Source organism: Myxocyprinus asiaticus, chromosome 2 (assembly GCF_019703515.2).
Source record: "Myxocyprinus asiaticus isolate MX2 ecotype Aquarium Trade chromosome 2, UBuf_Myxa_2, whole genome shotgun sequence".
In the NCBI taxonomy this organism is placed as follows: domain Eukaryota; kingdom Metazoa; phylum Chordata; class Actinopteri; order Cypriniformes; family Catostomidae; genus Myxocyprinus; species Myxocyprinus asiaticus.
Genome location: NC_059345.1, coordinates 7,110,024 through 7,129,454, shown reverse-complemented (window position 1 = coordinate 7,129,454; position 19,431 = coordinate 7,110,024). Strand labels below are relative to the sequence as shown.

At 37.6% G+C, this 19,431-nt stretch overlaps 2 protein-coding genes across 5 annotated transcripts in view; both read left to right on the top strand.

The window, feature by feature from the left end:
- LOC127411953 (zinc finger protein 609-like) overlaps positions 1-10,197 on the top strand; it is an 89,189-nt gene extending 78,992 nt beyond the window's left edge. The window contains exons 6-9 of one of the 3 annotated variants that reach the window (XM_051647919.1): positions 269-593; positions 2,661-3,023; positions 3,388-3,457; positions 7,422-10,197. In XM_051647919.1, coding sequence (XP_051503879.1) covers positions 269-593; positions 2,661-3,023; positions 3,388-3,457; positions 7,422-7,431 — 768 coding nt within the window. In that variant the 3' untranslated portion in view covers positions 7,432-10,197. Of the gene's footprint in view, positions 1-268; positions 594-2,660; positions 3,024-3,387; positions 3,467-7,421 lie in introns of all 3 variants that reach the window. The other 2 variants (XM_051647928.1, XM_051647932.1) reach the window with 2 other exon arrangements.
- Positions 10,198-13,911: 3,714 nt separating this feature from the next.
- LOC127412057 (GRAM domain-containing protein 2A-like) overlaps positions 13,912-19,431 on the top strand; it is a 41,589-nt gene continuing 36,069 nt past the window's right edge. Inside the window, exon 1 of one of the 2 annotated variants that reach the window (XM_051648097.1) lies at positions 13,912-14,053. In XM_051648097.1, coding sequence (XP_051504057.1) covers positions 13,986-14,053 — 68 coding nt within the window. In that variant the 5' untranslated portion in view covers positions 13,912-13,985. Of the gene's footprint in view, positions 14,054-16,185; positions 16,335-19,431 lie in introns of those variants that run through there. The other variant, XM_051648105.1, reaches the window with a different exon arrangement.

Sequence of the window (19,431 nt, the reverse complement as noted above, 5' to 3'; positions counted from 1 at the left end):
TTAAAAGAAAAAATATCAGAAAATGTAGCTTGTGGTTGGATTACATAGAGCGGGGTTTGGGAACACTGGCCTAGTGTACAGCTAGTTGTAAGTTACGAAAGAAGTAGGTTTATCAAAATTGTCTCAAAGTAATAGGTGAATGTGTGTTTTTGAATGTCATAAATAACACTTCAGGAAACCCTTTGAAGTTTCTTTTTGAGGGTGGACTAACTTAATACATTTTCAGAACTATATCTCATAGCCTCATCTTCCTGTCTGTGATCACCAGTACCCTGAGAGTCAGAGACCACCAGATGAGGAACGAGACCGCGAGCGGGACAGAAAAGGCAAAGATGAAAGGCAGAGGCCGAAGGACAACAGCTCCAGAGACGAGAATAAAGATGGAACTGATGTTTCTTGTCTTCCCAGCACAGAGGACCAGCGAAGTGGAGGGAAAGATCCTCGAACTAATGCCCACATACCTTTCAGTTCTCCCTTGGCACAGCACCAGCCCTACCTGCATTACATGCATGGATATCCTTTTGGGCAAGGCTACGAACCCAGCCACCCTGGATACAGGGGCATGTCATCAGTTATGATGCCCAACTACCCAGGTAAGATGAATGAAAACATATTAATAGGGATGGGCTGTTCACACTGAAGGCATTTTTACAATGTACGCACTGTTTTTCAATAGTTTTCCAAGGTAAACATTCCTAGGTAGACAGACGTTTCTGAATGCATTTTTCAGTCATTGTGTCAAGTTAAATAGAACTTCAACTTTTAAAAATGCATCTCAACACCCTCATTCAGCCCTGTTCGTGGCACCGCGTGTAGTTTTTTTTTTTTTTTTATAGCCCAAAGACGCATTTGGTGTGACCGGCCCAAATAAGTTCTGTGCTGTCTAGTAAATAATTGGCACAGTTGTTAGGCTGGAAACATACTTTATGCAAGTATGCAAACAGAGACTTGAATGCAGTCCCACTGCACACACTTAACATGATTTCTTGTGTTACTGTGCTGCTAACAAACCTCAGTATTCAAGGGGGGATAGAGTTACCTTCGAGTGTGCTCCATTAAAATGGATTTGTTATTGTTCAGGTAGCTAGCTATAAACTTTCAACAGCTAGACTAACTTGCTCCACAAGTTTCTCCTCAAAGTGTTGTTCTGCCATGACAGTGGATGACCTGGAAGAGAAAACTGACAGAATAAGAATGCCTTGTGGCAACAATGAGAATGCATCCCATACTTTCAATATGTTATGTTCTGATGCATTTCAGGAATGTTACAAGGCAAAAAGTAAGCTTGCATAGCTAGGAGTGTTTGCATTCACATACTTGTTTCAAGTACACTATATGGACAAAAGTATTGGGACATCTACACATTACACCTACAGGAGCTTTTATGACATCCCATTCTAAATCCATAGGCATTAATATCGAGTTGGTCCCCCCTTTGCAGCTATAACAGCTTCCACTCTTCTGGGAAGGCATTCTACAAGATTTTGGAGTGTGTCTGTTGGAATTTTTGCCCATTCTTCCAGAAGAGCATTTGTGAGGTCAGACACTGATGTTGGATGAGAGGGCCTGGCTCGCAATCTCCATTCTAGTTCATCCCAAAGGTGTTCGATAGGGTTGAGGTCAGGGCTCTGTGCGGGCCAGTCAAGTTCTTCCACACCAAACTCATCCAACTATGCCTTTACGGACCTTGCTTTGTGCACTGGGGCACAGTCATGCTGGAACAGAAAAGGGCCTTCCCCAAACTGTTTCCACAATGTTGGAAGCATATTTTCCAAAATGTCTTTGTAAGCTGAGGCATTAACATTTCCCTTCAGTGGAACTAAGGGGCCTAGGCCAACCCCAGAAAAACAACCCCATAGCATTATCCCTCCTCCACCAAACTTTACAGTTGGCACAATGCAGTCAGGCAGGAAACGTTCTCCTGGCATTCTGCAAACCCAGACTCGTCCATCAGACTGCCAGACAGAGAAGCGTGATTCGTCACTCCACAGAACATGTTTCCAGTGCTCCAGAGTCCAGTGGCGGTGTGCTTTACACCACTCCATCTGACGCTTGGCATTGTGCTTGGTGATGTAAGTCTTGCATACAGCTGCTCGACCATGGAAACCCATGCCATGAAGCTCCCGGCGCACAGTTTTTGTGCTGATGTTAATGCCAGAGGAGGTTTGGAACTCTGCAGTTATTGAGTCAACAGAGCATTGGCGACTTTTACGCACTATGCGCCTCAGCACTCGGCGACCCCGCTCTGTAACTTTACGTGGTCTGCCACTTTGTGGCTGAGTTGCAGTGTTTCCTAAATGCTTCCACTTTGCAATAATACCATTTACAGTTGATCCTGGAATATCTAGGAGGGAAGAAATTTCACGAACTGACTCGTTGCAACAGTGGCATCCTATTACAGTACCACGCTCAAATTCAGTGAGCTCTTTAGAATGACCCATTCTTTCACAAATGTTTGTAAAGGCAGACTGCATGGCTAGGTGCTTGATTTTATACACCTGTGGCAATGGGACTGAATGAAACACCTGAGTTCAATGATTAAGAGGTGTGGCCCAATACTTTTGTCCATGTATATTTCAGGCTATAGAGTGCATAAAGGTGCTGCCATAAAGCAGAAACAAAGTAGAAATCCATCAGTATGGTCTTCTCCTAACCCTTAGGGTCCTATCTGCCAGCTGGATACCCTTTCTCCCCTTATGGCAGTAAAATGGGCACCGGAGAAGAGGGCGAAAAATCACGCTCCAGCCCCACGGTCAGCAGCAAGTCGGCTTCAGAGTCCAAAGCCTTGGACATACTGCACCAACACGCAAACCAGTACAAGAGCAAATCACCGACCGTTGCCGACAAGCCTTCCCATGAAAGGGAGCGAGGTGCCAGTGACCGAGAACGGGAGAGAGAGAGGGATCGAGAGAGGGAGAGAGAAATAGATCGACCACGCTCATCTCCCTCCCAACGAATAATGCCACCCCATCACCTAGGCTATCCCCTTGTAGCCGGGCAGTACGATCTGTCATATGCCACAGGTCAGCAGTCTCTAGTGCTCTTGAACATTAACTTGTAAAATAAAATTTGATGGTTATGGGTGAGTCTTATGAAACCTCCCCTTACAAAAGACATACTATGGTACAGTGATGGTACTTTGAAACTATGGTACTGAAATTCCTCTTAGAAAAAAAAGGATCCTCACAGTACCATGTATCACTTCATTTTCTTTGTGCAAAATATTTAATTTTATTTTATTTTTTTGGGTTAAATATGACCTGAACATTTTTTTATGAGATTCACCCTTGCATTACAAATGTCTCATCTGATGTGTTTTGAGAAAACAGTGCTGCAACAAAACTCTTGGTATAAACAAGATCTTTACTGGATGTTCCTTAATTGCAGGCCTTTCATCGTCAGCCATTATTGCCAGTCAGCAAGCATCAGCCCCCTCCCTGTACCCACCAGCACGGAGGTGAGAATGGTAAGACAAAACATAAATAAAGGACATTTTGTGGGAGAGTTGGAATGTGGGCAAACACAGTGAATTATGACGATTTGGTTTCAAAGATGACAGCAGTAGGTGATTGTGTTTGCCCATTTCTGCAATTCTATGTAAAATCTTGTTTTTGATAGCTGTGCTTACAGTTCCTCTAGCTCAGAGGCACTTCACTTTAAAAGCTCTCAGAGACATTGAGGGCTTTACAGACATCCATCTGTTCCACAGCATTATGATTATTTAAAGGCCACTGGATTGAGGCTGGTATTTTCAGGGCAGATACAGCCCTTTTTAACAAATCACACTTATAATGACCTCTGGTGGAGAAGTCTGTAATTACCCCAGAGAAGCTTTGGAAATATGTAGAATTCAGGGGCTCATTAACGCACGGGCTTATAGGGGCTGAATCCCAGGGGCCTACAGCTCCCATGGGGCCCAGCGGGTAGGGGCGTAACGATCCATCGATCTGGATCAATGCATCGATCCAATGACCAACGATCCAATGTTATCGATACAACGCGTAAATATCGAAATAGACATTTTTTAAAATGTACCTTTATTTTAATATTCTCATGTCAGCCACGTCCGTACGCATTTCCGTCAGGCGATGAAGCAACCTTATTACATTCATTTGACTTTATGAGCGCTAAATATGCTTTTGATGTGGGACACGGATGTGCACAGGGTCTGTGAAGCCAAATTGTGCTCTGCTATCCGTGCGGTGTGTGCACGCATCAACCGGGCTTCCCGTGAAACGCAAGCTCCATTGACAGGATCCGTGCGAGCGCATCAACCAGGCACTCCTTAAAATGTGAGCTCTCTTGACCAACGCAGAACGGCTCACATGTGCGATTAATTTGGGCTTCCATCGATATCGTTACGCATGCGACCCATTTGAATTTTACATGAGAATTTGCTATTTAAAAGTACCATGGAGAAGTTCAACCATGTGACTTTCTGAACAGCACTAACGAGGGAAAGAGAAACACCTGCTCACCTCCAGCATCAGTTATAAGACTTTAAACATCTACACATCAACACCCTTACTAACATTTATCCCAGTTAACTGTAACAGAAGTTTTCATTACAACTGTGGAAGTTGTAGCCAAGAAAACCATAGATAGCACGGATAGTTGGAAACAGGTCATGGGTATGGAAGTATTTTGAATTGGACTAAACTGAAACATTAGCTGTCATCACACGAGTGATGATCACTTGTGTGTGACTATTTTTTTATATTATCTATCTGTATGATTTTCTTCTGAATTTTTAAAAAAAATCTGAAGTACCTTATTTTGTTGTGGATGTCCCAATGTGTATACAGAGAGCTGAATAAAATAATCAAATTATATTTTGGTTGCATTTGAGGGCCAAAAAATAAAATAAAAAATGTAATTGATTGTGTAAAATAAGCACATAATATCGGAATATCCATCGTAGGCCCCTGAATCGTATCGTATTGTGGCAGACTTTGAAGTATCAGCAAATATCGGATCGCAGGCCAAGAGAATCGATTCAAGATCGTATTGTGATGCAGTGTCCGATTTACACCCTACCAGCGGGAGGGCTGCGTTAAAACGCTTTCAGCGGGAGAGGCGGTTGTTGACATGGTGACAGTGCGCAACTGTTAAAGGCGTCTGTGTAGTGCTGTGTTCAATGCAGAGCAGCTCTTCATCCTAACACCTCATCAACTTGAAGGGGACCTCAGCGGACCAGTGAGCGCACCGCAGTTCCACCCACTAATATGTATATATAAATAATGTCCCGGGCATAATAAACCTGGAAGCGTATGTACTGTGCGGAGAATGGAGACTTCACTGGCAAGTGGAGAACCAGGTGTGGGAGAGATACGGGCAAGCTGCAGTATCTCTTTGCATCACCTGAAAACGCTCACTCAGTGTCATCTGAATCAGTGTCAAAAGTGAAACCACATGAGAGAGATCAGCGTGTGCACAATAGAGACTTTAAATAATAGTTTTGAGACTTTAAACTTCAGCCAATTAAACTTCAGCATTCAATTTGTTTTATATCTGTATGTATAACGTCTTATAATGCATTGGCAATGTACATTTAAGTTTATCTTGCCAATAAAACTTGATATAAATTGAATCTACCCATTTGATCCTATTATTAAAAAAGTCCACTGGAAAATAGAAGATTTTGCCCAACTTTTAATTAGAGCATGTCCACTGATTCTATGGCATGCATACATATACTTGTATCAAAGATTTATACCTGTAATAATGTGTCTAATTAACTCATAACTCTATCTGAAAATTTTAACATGTACATATTAAAATAATTAAAATAAATGATGACACATATTTCTTGCAAGTTCTTTGAGACAAAAAAATAAAATAAATATGTCTATGATTTTATATTTTTAATGTTTGTTGTAATGAATCATGTACCATGATTGATCACGATTAATTACAGAAAACGAAGTGCGATTAATTAGTAATATATATAAATATACACTACCGTTCAAAAGTTTGGGGTCACTTGCCTGAAATGTTTCTCATGATCTTAAAAATCTTTTGATCTGAAGGCGTATGCTTAAATGTTTGAAATTAGTTTTGTAGACAAAAATATAATTGTGCCACCATATTAATTTATTTCATTATAAAACTAAAATGTAATTTAAAAAAAGGTTTTTGAAATTGATGACTTGGACCAAATAATAAAGAAAAGCAGCCAATAAGTGCCCAACATAGATGGGAACTCCTTCAATACTGTTTAAAAAGCATCCCAGGGTGATACCTCAAGAAGTTGGTTGAGAAAATGTCAAGAGTACATTTCTGCAAATTCTAGGCAAAGGGTGACTACTTTGAAGATGCTAAAATATAACACAATTTTGATTTATTTTGGATTTTGTTTAGTCACAACATAATTCCCATAGTTCCATTTATGTTATTCCATAGTTTTAATGACTTTACTATTATTCTAAAATGTGGAAAAAATTACAATAAAGAATGAGTGTTTCAAAACTTTTGACCAGTAGTGTGTGTGTGTGTGTGTGTGTGTGTGTGTGTGTGTGTGTGTATGTGTATGTACGTATATATATATATATATATATATATATAATTGTGTATGCAGCCTTTATGACTTCATATTAATTCAGAACGTACATGAAGTATTTGTACTTCAAATTAATTTAAATATTAATTTGTCACACCCAAAAACCATTAAAAATAAATTTTGCGAAGGCAAAAATACAGTGAAAAAAGAAATGGTGACCAAGCAAAACACCTAAAATGCATTCTTGTGTGTGTGTGTGTAGATATATATATAAACAGTACTGTGCAAAAGTCTTATCTTTAGTCATATAAGATGCTTCACACAAACATTTGTCTTAAGATGGTTATTTATATCTTCAGCTTTAGTGTGTCAATAGGAATTATAAATGTTAGACTCCCAAACATTACTTTTGCACATAGAAACGATTAGAATAGAAGAACAGGGAGCCCTGCAACAGATGTCATGGCCCCCACAAAGCCCCCCTCTGAACATCGTGTCAGTCTGAGATTACATAAAGAGACAGAAGCAATTGAGACAGCCGAAATAGATAGAAGAACTGTGGTGAATTCTCCAAGAAGCTTGGAACATCCTATCTGTCCAGGTGTATCTAGGAGAATTGGTGCTGTATTGAAGGCAAAAGTGGCCACACCAAATATTGATTTAGCATCTTTTATGTTTACTGGACTTTGTATGACATTAATTGATAAATGAAAACTATTTATGGCATTATTTTTTGAAGACATCCTCACTATGCAACATTATTCCCAAGTGCCTAAAACTTTTGCACAGTATTGTATACATATTTATTTATTTATTTATTTTTTACAAATATAAATCTTTAATTATATGAATTTGATTCATTTATGGTAAAGACTAATTAAACAGTTTGTGTGTGTGTTTTTTGTTTTGTTTTGTTTTTTAGGGAAACCTGATTGTCTCACCCTTCTTTACAAATAATCATGTGACTGGATCACATGGGGAAGTACATGGAGTTCATTTAGACATCAGTTGAATGGTGTTTCTATATTTTTATTTTTTTCTGCCGGAATGTGTGGCAGATCAATGTTTTTCCTAGTATCTGTACCTCGTACCCCCGCTGCAGACTGTGAGACCAGGTTCAAAGCCATCCTGCCCCTGCTTAGAGCCCAGCTGGCCACTGAACTGTACCTGTGAACAGGTGAGGAACATCAGAGACTGAACTGACGAACAGCCTGACGTCATTGTCCTCACTGATGCAGGCCATGTGGCCAGATACGATACGAGGACTCAAGGGGAATTGTGAACACAAATAACTGAAAATAGTTTTATCATAATGAGATGACTAAAGTTGATTTCCTTTTTTTGTTTTAGTTTGCATCCTCACTGAAAAAGTAAATCTGTTTGACCCACAGTTTTTGAATTGTTGTTCTCTAGATAAAGCAAGTGAAAGCTGCATATAATATCAAGCATTGTCTCATAAATCTGTATTTTTACCAATTGATCTCAAATGGTTCTAATAGCCACATGCCTCAAGACTGCTCTTGTACTTTTCTCTCGGTTTTTCCTTTTCCATGCCCCTGTTACCCCAAGAACATCATCAGCATGGTTTGGTGCAAAGAAAAATACAAAATCCATTTATTTATTTTGTTTCCCGCAAAATGGGATCTTCTGGTTTGTTACCGTTATTGAAATATGTGGTAGATCATACCTCTGCTCAGACTCTACTAAGTTATGACGACCTTCATGCTATTTAAGTGACATTTCTTCAAGTGTACCATCAGTTACAGACTCCATCTTCACTCCAAGGGGAGCTCGAGAGAAGCGTCAATCCTTATCTCACTTAGACAGTTTTGAAGTCAGTCTTCATTACGGTTGCAAATCATTGCCCTCCACTCAGTTTAACTCTCAGATCAGCCCTCCTTTTGAGGAATAAGACGTCCGGTGTGCACTGTACCATCTGTTTACATTTTGCCTTTGATTCTAGCTCAGTTATCCTTCTTAACTTGATTTTGAATATTTCAGATCTTTGCTCGACATCGCTATGGTTCTTAAAATGGATGTTTGTTAATGTGACAAGGTATTGTAAGTTCTTTTAGAGAGACACTTATGTGGTGACCATTGGGCGTGTGACGCCAAAGGCCCAGTAGTTTCGTTCTAATTGTCCTGACGTTCTTTGCATGGGGCCGCTTTATTCCTGGACACTTATTGTTGAAGTGTTGTGATAACTCCAGCGTGCTTTATAAAACCAGTTGAGCGTTTGAACTGAACAGACTTTCATAGCCATCATGCTCTGTGTTTTTCATGTCCGCATGGTGTACTATAGCGCTAGATATGTGACTTTTGAACAGTTTCTCCTCAGGCAAAGCAAACTTTGGTTTCACACCAAACTCTGTTGTGACTCCCGGTAATTGACACACTATGTGATGTCTGTATATGATGTACAGAGGGACTGTTTTAAAAATGCAATCAAGAAACCATACGCTTTTACTTCGTTACATTTTGTTTGTAAATCTGTTTTTAGGGTGTGTTTTTATCTCCATCACTGCTTTAAATGCCATAGATTTGTATTGGCTTGCTGTCACAATGCATGCTGCTTTTTAAAGTTCAGTTGGTAATTTTTCAAACTCTCAAATTAGTTTCAACCTGTACAAGTCTCTATTCCATGCGGTTTTGCCTGCCTATTTCCACACTTGAGTGATTTGAGCTGGTAGATTTTAACAGACTATGTTTTTGGAGAGTTATTTTGGCTCATGCACTCCCTTTCAAGTTTAAAGTCACGATAAGTAAACCAACAGCATCAGTAAAGCACCATGGTACACTGAATACTTGCATTGCAACCCAAATACATCACTATGGACTTGATTAGGTACATTTGGTGCTTTTGAGCCTTAGAACAACATAATGTACATCTTCTGGAACATATTTTTGATGCTCACGGTTTTATCTATTCTCAGCAGCCGTCAGGAAACATGTCAAATGCTGCTCAGTCGCCTTTGATATCTCCTAGGAGAATGCAGTGCACTGTTCATGCTTTGCTTCATTTCTTACCGCCTCTCTCTATTGTGTTTTATCCAGTTGTCTCTCAGAAGACAATTTATCACCAAGTATCAGGCCCCCCGGTACTTAAAGGATGTTTACATTTTTTAATGGCTTTGTTTATCACCCAATCTCTCCTGTTCTTTCTTGGATGGTTCTCTTATGTAAAGTGTACATTACCACGTTTCTTTTTTTTTTTTTTTTTTTTTTTTTTTTAAAATACTGTAACTCGCCTTTGTACATTTAGGCAAAAAAATAAATCTTTTTATGAGACAATCACATCTGTCCTTGCGTGGCTCTTTACTATGTGTTATATAAAAAATGTTGTTCTTATGTCACTTTACATTTTTATTAAAAAGGTGGATGCCTTTTGTGTGGTTGGTATTTGGGTGTTCCTTCAACGTCGGGCACTTTCATGTCCCAGTTTTTTATTTTTATTAAATGCCCTTTGTGCAGATTTGACTGTTTTAGTGTTGTCTTGGACTTGCACTGACACCCAGTGGTGTGGATGCAGCATCATTCAAACAATAGTTTTCAGTAACTGATGTCGCTGTAGAAATTCACTATTTACAGCCAGCAATGATTAATTAAATCCATGAGTGAAAGTGTCCAATAACAGGGCGGTTACTGCGCATAGTGTTTGGCTGGTCATGTGATTCCAATATGGCAGCCCCCATGAGGGGACCCACTCCATGTAAAAATAAATAAATAAATAAAAGATTTTATAAGGTTACTGATAATGACTGGAGTCTTCATCTCATGTAAGTAGTCATGATTTTAGATGTATTTTTCAAAATTACAAGTAATTTCTGTTGAAGTAAAACTTTTTAAATGTGGAAAAAATTACAGAATGCACCTTTAAATATTAAACTATGAAAATCCATTATAAAAATATAAATTATGACATGTTCAAAACTATGATAATCTAAACAAAGTGTGAATAGTTCAATATTTGTGTGAAAATGATTTCTATCAATTTTTCACAAATTTAGACTGTCCCACAGTTGTGCCATCATTTCCATCAATTCCATCAATTCCAACAATTTTGCCCTTAGTAAAGTTTTTTTTTTTTTTTTAAATGTTGGTGTACTTGTTAACCAGGTCAACAAAAGTGTCCGTGAAGAAGAACGCTTGATGAAATATGACATAAGGTATGTTTTGAACAAAACGAAAAATTTCAAGGTAAATATCATGTATATTGTGCGTCATTTTCCAATCAAGCTGTAGTTTTGCTAAATTATGCAAAAAGGGTGAACATTTTATTTAACTGGGTTTAACCCTATAACGCAGTGTGTATCAAATATGATACACAATGTTTGACGGATCTTGTTTCACTCTCTGTTCCAGCTGTCGAGCCAAACAACCTATGATATGTAAGTTTCACATACTTATGGCACTATCTAGTGGTTATTTGTGAAAAAAAGGTGGTTTCAATGTTTATATTGATCTATTTAAAATGCCAGCGGACTTGCGCGAAAAGTGACTTATGTTGGGATAAATGACAGCTTATTTTAATAAAGTAAAAGTGACAGTAATGATTATATTGTTATTGATATTTTAAAATTAGTATTTGCTGAATATAAGCAACTTGTGCTTGGTTAAAATTTTGAATATTATTTTATTGAAAACCCCCTTTAAAATCCATGTATAAAATGTGATACAACAGGCTTTTGAGGTATATCTCTCAATCACCATTACACTCCATTCATGCCCAGCACCTATCTGTCTATTTCCATATATACAGCCTGCTCTGTCATTATAAACATAATTAAATAACAAATGTCCTACACAAAAATGAATTGCTGGGCCTCAATAGGAATAATGACCTTTAAAGCCTAATGTATCAAAAATTATATTTTTTTCTTTTTATAGTTGTCTAATGGTACTAAAAACAGTTTAGTACAAAAAATATAATTTTCAGACATTTCTTTCATATGTCAGCCTTTACAGGGTTAAGATACATAAAATAAAAGCTATGAAATTCACCTTAGCGAAACAAAGGGGTTGGCCATTTTATTTCAAACATTCTAAAAATGTCATTTCTATCACCATCATTACTGGTGGAAATGACAATGTGGTGGAAATTTTCATGAAAAAATGTCATAAATGTCATGTTATTAGAAAAATTAAAAGTAATTAAGAAGTGCGAGATAAATGTTTTAAGACTTTTCTTAGAAATCCACAGTGCTAAAAGTGCCTGAAGTTGAAAAAAACACCCTTATGTCACAGTATGAACGTGGTAAAATCCAGTTACCACTAGAGGACACTCACTCCCATAATATCAATGGCAAAATAATTTATCACATTTTATACTCAATGGGATGACTTAATCAGGCTTCCCACACTTTATACAGTGCATTCAGAAAGTATTCAGACCCCTTCATTTTTTTCACATTTTATGTTGCAGCCTTTATGCTAAAATGCTTTAAATTATAATTTGTTTCACATCAATCTACACTCCATACCCCATAATGACAAAGCAAAAAACTTTTGATAATTTTGCAAAATTATTAAAAAGAAAAAACTGAAATATCACATTGACATAAGTATTCAGACCCTTTGCTATGACACTTGAAATTTAGCTCAGTTGCATCCCATTTCTCTGGGTCATCTCTGAGATGTTTCTACACTTTGATTGGAGTCCACCGGTGGCAAATTAAATTGATTGGACATGATTTGGAAAGGCACACACTTGTCTATATAAGGTCTCACAGCTGAAAATGCACAGCAGAACAAAAACCAAGCCATGAGGTCAAAGGAACTGCCTGCAGAGTTCAGAGACAGGACTGTATCAAGGCACAGATCTGGGGAAGGCTACAAAATAATAATAATAATAATTCGGCTGCATTGAAGGTTCCCAAAAGCACAGTGGCCTCCATAATTCTTAAATGGAAGAAGTTTGGAACGACCAGGGCTCTTCCTAGAGCTGGCCGCCCGGCCAAACTGAGCAATTGGGGGAGAAGGGCCTTGTTAAGAGAAGTGACCAAGAACACGATGGTCACTCTGGTTGAGCTCCAGAGATCATGTGTGGAGATAGGAGAAACTTGCAGAAGGACAACCATCACTGCAACACTCCACCGATCTGGGCTTTATGGCAAAGTGGCCAGACGGAAGCCTCTCCTCAGTGCAAGACACATAAAAAAGCACCTAAGGGACTCTCAGACTGTGAAAAACAAGATTCTCTGGTCTGATGAAATGAAGATTTAACTGTTTGGCCTCAATTCCAAGCATCATGTCTGGAGGAAACCAGGCACCTCTTATCACCTGCACAATACCATCCCAACGGTGAAGCATGGTGGTGGTAGCATCATGCTGTGGGGGTGTTTTTCAGCGGCAGGGACTGGTCAGGGTTGAATGAAAGCCGAACGCAGCAAAATACAGAGATATCCTTAATGAAAACCTGATCCAGAGCACTCAGGACCTCAGACTGGGCTGAAGGTTCACCTTCCAACAGGACAATGACCCTAAGCACACAGCCAAGACAATGCAAGAGTGGCTTAGGGACAACTCTGTGAATGTCCTTGAGTGGCCCAACCAGAGCCCGGACTTGAACCCAATCAAACATCTCTGGAGAGACCTGAAAATGGCGGTCCACTGACAGTTCTCATCCAACCTGACAGAGCTTGAGAGGATGTGCAGAGAAGAATGGCAGAAAATCCCCAAATCCAGGTGTGCAAAGCTTGTCGCATCATACCCAAAAAGACTTGAGGCTGTAATCACTGCCAAACGTGCTTCAACTAAGTACTGAGTTAAGGGTCTGAATACTTATGTCAATGTGATATTTCAGTTTTTTCTTTTTAATAAATGTGCAAGGTTATCAAAAATCTGGTTGAGTACTGAATTTCTGAATGCACTGTAAAAGTTTCCATGAATTTTCCAATCACTTGTGATTACTGGATTCGAATTTTTAAAAAGCACTTTATAAAGAGACTGCATTTACAAATGTTCATTTTTAATTTCTATATTCTAATATTTTAGAGCTGTGCATAACTAGAAAAAAAAAAAAAAAGTCAATGTTTTCCATGACATGACTGTGAACCCTGTTCAATTCAGTTGACAAGTGCAATAAACTGCTGCAAATATTGCTTTACCATTGAAAATCTTGGATGCATAAAATTCCTGGTATATTAGCATGCCTTATTATTGCTCTAATGCTGTAAATCAGATGATGACAATTAAATGTCCAAAAGAGAAGTTGTTTTGAATCATTTGGGTTTTTGGACAGTAAGAGTCATAAAGCCCTTAAGCACTGTTTGTGTGCAATGTGATGCAGCAGCACAGATTATGTGTGGACGATTTTGTGGAGTGTATAAATGTTAAATCTGATTATCTCTGATAAGAGGGAGAGGGGGCAGGGAGATGCTTAGGTAATGCTTTTTCATTATATCCTGCAAGGACAGCTAACTGGGATGCAAGAACTCTTTTCCTTTTGTTGTTTACCAAGTCTGCTGTGGACATCTGGGATTTCTGTATGGGATGCACTATATATGCAGCCAGTTCTGAGGGACCTTCAGTGGAGGGCCTCAAGCCACAGAGACGGTGAGGTTATACAATACACTTATCACAGCCTACCAAAAAGTATTGTGTGTTATTTATTATATGCATATGCTACAGTTTTGTTTCACTCAAGTGCATATTGGTATGTTTGCAAACTGTATACCCATAAACTTTGAGCTATTAAAACTTGATGTGATTTGTCTATCTAGCATCTGTTTAGTCAAACTGTTAAGGTCCCATTTCTTTTCATGCTGTTCCTAAAATTTGCATTTTGAGTTGATAATTCATATGCCACATCACCCCTTATTTAATTTGAGTCTGCAATTTTGTCACAAAAGAATTTACACATTTTCTGCACTATTAAAATGTTTGTAATGTAGTGTAGAAATGTAATGTTTTCAACTAACCACTAGGTCTTATAAGCTACTAAATAAAATATACACTGAAAAAAAAAAGACTAGTAACACAAGTAAATTTTCATGTTACAAAATTAAGTAAAATCTACTTGACTTATCGATTAAAGCGAGAGTGTACATTTAACTTAAACATCTCAGTTGATACAGTAACTTGTGGTGATTTTTTGTTTTTATGTTTTTATTTTTACAAATCTGATGTACATGGTACTTAAATAGACTTAGAAATATTTATTAGAACATTTCACATTTTTAAGTTGCCTTATTAACATATGATTAATTGTGTGCCACATGATATATGGAGGCCTTCCTTTCATAGGGAAGCTTAATAATACAAGGTGTCGACTAATAAACTATTAAGACCTCAACACAATCAGCAAGATTTTTTTATTTTATTTTTTTTTTAAATAAATGAATGGGCAGTTTTAAGTAGAAAATGATCTTTAGACTTCACAAAACAAGAAGTTACAACGTAACAACATAATCAACAAAAACTGTGTAAAAAATGTGCAAACAGAGAAACCCTGCAAGCTCATTAATTATTCAAGCCTGGTGCATGTTAGGAACATCAGCTGTTTGAATTGAGTACAAATGTCAAAGTGACTTAATATTTTCAGGTTTACACTTGAACTCGAAAGTACTTAATCTTCTACTTCTACTATATTTACTGCACCACAAAAAATGTAAAAAAATAATAATAATAATTCAGTGTAGGCCTACATCAAACATGAAGTGTTGTGGAGTGGTAGGCCTATCTGAGAAACAACAGACTAATAATATTTAATAATATGATTAATAATGTAATAATATTACACAATATTTGTGAGCATATTATATCATAATATAATAATTAATCATCATTTATTAAATAAGATGAAATATTAACAGACGTATAAAATATTAAACACTATTAAAATTGTACCTATTTTTCATAAACAACCTTTTTTGCTTTAGACTATAACACAAAGTCCAAATACAGTACTGTGCAAAAGTTTTAGGCACTTGTGAAAAATGTTGCATAGTGAGGATGTTTTCAAAAATAATGACATAAATAGTTTTCATTTATCACTTAATGTCATACAAAGTCCAGTAAACATAAAAAAGTTAAATCAATATTTGGTGTGGCCACTTTTGCCTTTAAAACAGCACCAATTCTCCTAGATACACCTGGACACAGTTTTTCTTGGTAGTTGGCAGATAGGATGTTCCAAGCTTCTTGGAGAATTCACCACAGTTCTTCTATCTATTTCGGCTGTCTCAATTGCTTCTGTCTCTTTATGTAATCTCAGACTGACTCTATGTTCAGTGGGGGCTCTGTGGGGGCCATGACATCTGTTGCAGGGCTCCCTGTTCTTCTATTCTAATCTTTTCTATTTGCAAAAGTAATGTTTGGGAGTCTAACATTTATATTTCCTATTGACACACTAAAGCTGAAGATATAAATAACCATCTTAAGACAAATGTTTTTGTGAAATATCTTATGTGCCTAAGACTTTTGCACAGTACTGTAGATCCATATGTCATGTGTACATCAAAAAGTAAGAATTTGAAACCCATTGTCATATGTGGCTGGAAAAGAATGAATTACTGAATTACTAGGGTTTATTTATTGTTTTTCTTTAGAGTGTTAGTCAGAATAGTGTTTAACCAGTCTATAATGTGTGTGTGTGTGTGCTCAGTAATAAATCCACTGAGATTTCCTGGAGCTTCTGAGCCTTTAAACTCCACTAATACTGCTGACGCTTCATCTCTCGGAAGAAATACACACTGTATGTCACACTTATGGCCGTTTGCATTCGCTAAATACCAAAATACGCGCTTTATGAGCTTTTAATGATGCTGTTGGCGTTACACTGACACACCTCTATGGGATATGTCGAGCGAGGGATTGGATATTTTCTCAACGTCAGGTAGGCTACAACATTTTCAAACTAAATGCATTTTTCAACCCTGTAGACTGGCACGGGTATACATTTACTGCCCACCTATATTAATGTATATGTAAGATTGCAGTTCACTCTTAGAACGGAGATTATTATTTGAATGATTATTATTTTTTAAATAGTTCCATTTGTTAAATAGTTAAATATACACTGTATGGATTCACCAATTCATGAGTAGGTTCTAAGTTCTTAATTTAAAAAATAATAATAATTCTAAATTAATAAGAATACTACGGAGCCCCCTTACACTGCAAATGATGATTGGATCAGCCACTTTAGTCTCGCGAACTATAGCTTATTATTTGGCGAAATAATTGTTTATTGTGATTAATAGTCATTAGTATTGAATGTAACTGTTTACAGAATATTTTTGTGTCTTTTATCAAAAAGTTTAAATAACAAACTGCTATGCCACATGTAGACTTTCACGTATAAGTTAGCTTTGAATACACGATTAAACACACGAATTCATTTACATTTAGTAATTTAACAGACAAAATTAGGAAAGGCACATACAATTTAAGTGTTACATTGCTGTACCAAACACTGAATTAGCCTTAAACTTAATATAAACTGCCTTGTTACATCTATCAAGATTTAAATGTATATATTCAGCTCTGGAAAAAATTAAGAGACCACTGCAAAATTATCCGTTTCTCTGGATTTACTATTTATAGGTATGTGTTTGAATAAAATGAACATTTTTGTTCAATGTAAAATACTGACAACATTTCTCCCAAATACCAAATGAAAATATTGTCATTTAGAGCATTTATTTGCAGAAAATGACAACTGGTCAAAATAATAAGATGCCGTGTTTTCAGACCTCAAATAATGCAAAGAAGACAAGTTCATATTCATTTTTAAACAACACAATACTAATGTTTTAACTTAGAGGAAGAGTTCAGAAATCAATAGTTGATGGAATAACACTGATTTCCAATCACAGCTTTCATGCGTCTTGCCATGCTCTCTACCCGTCTTTCACATCCATCTTCCTCTTGATCACATTCCAGAGGTTTTCAATGGGGTTCAGGTCTGGAGATTGGGCTGGCCATCACAGGGTCTTGATCCAGTGGTCCTCCATCCACACATAGATTGACCTGGCTGTGTGGCATGGAGCATTGTCCTGCTGGAAAAACCAATCCTCAGAGTTGGAGAACATTGTCAGAGCAGAAGAGCAGAAGGAAGCAAGTTTTCTTCCAGGATAACCTTGTACGTGGCTTGATTCATGCGTCCTTCACAAAGATGAATCTGCCCGATTCCAGCCTTGCAGAAGCACCCCCAGATCATCACAGATCTTCCACCAAATTTCACAATGGGTGCGAGACACTGTGGCTTGAAGGCCTCTCCAGGTCTCCACGTCTAACCATTAGACGACCAGGTGGAGGATCGGTGATGGATGGAGACCCACCGGATCAAGACCCTGTCATGGCCAGCCCAATCTCCAGACCTGAACCCCATTGAAAACCTCTGGAATGTGATCAAGAGGAAGATGGATGTGAAAGAATGGTAGAGAGCATGGCAAGATGCATGAAAGCTGTGATTGGAAACAGTGTTATTCCATCAAATATTGATTTCTGAACTCTTCTTAAGTTAAAACATTAGTATTGTGTTGTTTAAAAATGAATATGAACTTGTTTACTTTGCATTATTCAAGGTCTGAAAACACCTGCATCTTTTTTGTTGTTTTGACCAGTTGTCATTTTCTGCAAATAAATACTCTAAATGATAATATTTTTATTTGGGAGAAATGTTGTCAGTCCATTATGAATTAAAACAAAAAATGTCATTTTACGCACACATTCCTATAAATAGTAAATCCAGTGAAAGTGATAATTTTGCAGTGGTCTCAATTTTTCCAGAGCTGTATATATACACACCGATCAGCAACAACATTAAACCACCTGCCTAATATTGTGTAGGTCCCCCTCATGCTGCCAAAACAGCACCAACCCGCTATTCTTCTCACTACAGTTGTACAGAGTGGTTATCTGAGTTACCATAGACTTTGTCAGTTCGAACCAGTCTGGCCATTCTCTGTTGACCTCTCTCATCAACAAGGCGTTTCCGTCCACAGAACTGACTCTCACTGGATGTTTTTTGTTTTTGGCACCATTCTGAGTAAATTCTAGAGACTGTTTTGCATGAAAATCCCAGGAGATCAGCAGTTACAGAAATACTCAAACCAGCCCATCTGGCTCACACATCTCTGACTCAAACGCTGAAGGAGAATCGCTGTTTGTTTGTACAATGAAGGCAGCATTTTGCAGTGAAACGCAACCATTCAACGACAAATTGTGGTTTAATTCTTAATTCAGTCAATCGTGCAGCCTTGATGAATACCATATTGATGTCTCAGAGGTCACACAATAAGTTAGCAAAATAAGCTCACCTCATCTGCATGTCTAGGATGTGAATATAATAAGAATGCATAATTCAGAGTGAATGGCTTGCAAAAGATCCATCAGAAAGAGCTCTCTCTTGTGTCAGCTGCCTGGGGTGTCATCACAGTCTGCAGATGTTTCATGAGAATGAGCCTATTAGCCTCCTGCAGTACAGCTGCCTCTCATGTTATTGCTGTGAACACCCTGAGGCCCCTTACACAATAAATACAGCCAACCTGCTTTCATTCTTTGCTGTAGATGATTAACATAAACAAATTATGACAGATCTTTTGGTTTTACTTGGAGGCTCTCTAATCCCTCCTGTTAATATTTATTTTTCATTAATCTTATGGCGTTTTGCACTTGAATGCTTGCAAATTATTCAAAAGAAGATAATACCTCATAAAGTAAAACATGTTTATATGACTTAATATAATTTAATTATGACTGAACACTATCAAAAACTAAAAATGCATTCATTTTTAGGCAGTTATGGTATTTTATTCCTTTGTATGATTGCTTCGAAGTTTGCAATCAAAGTAATTGATTTGAATTGATTCATTGATTTTAGGGTCAATGAAATGACGCTCATCTTTTGTTTGTTAAATTAATCGAAAATACATTAAAAATACAATTCACACAAAGCTCTTGAATGTACCTCATCTATGATGAACATG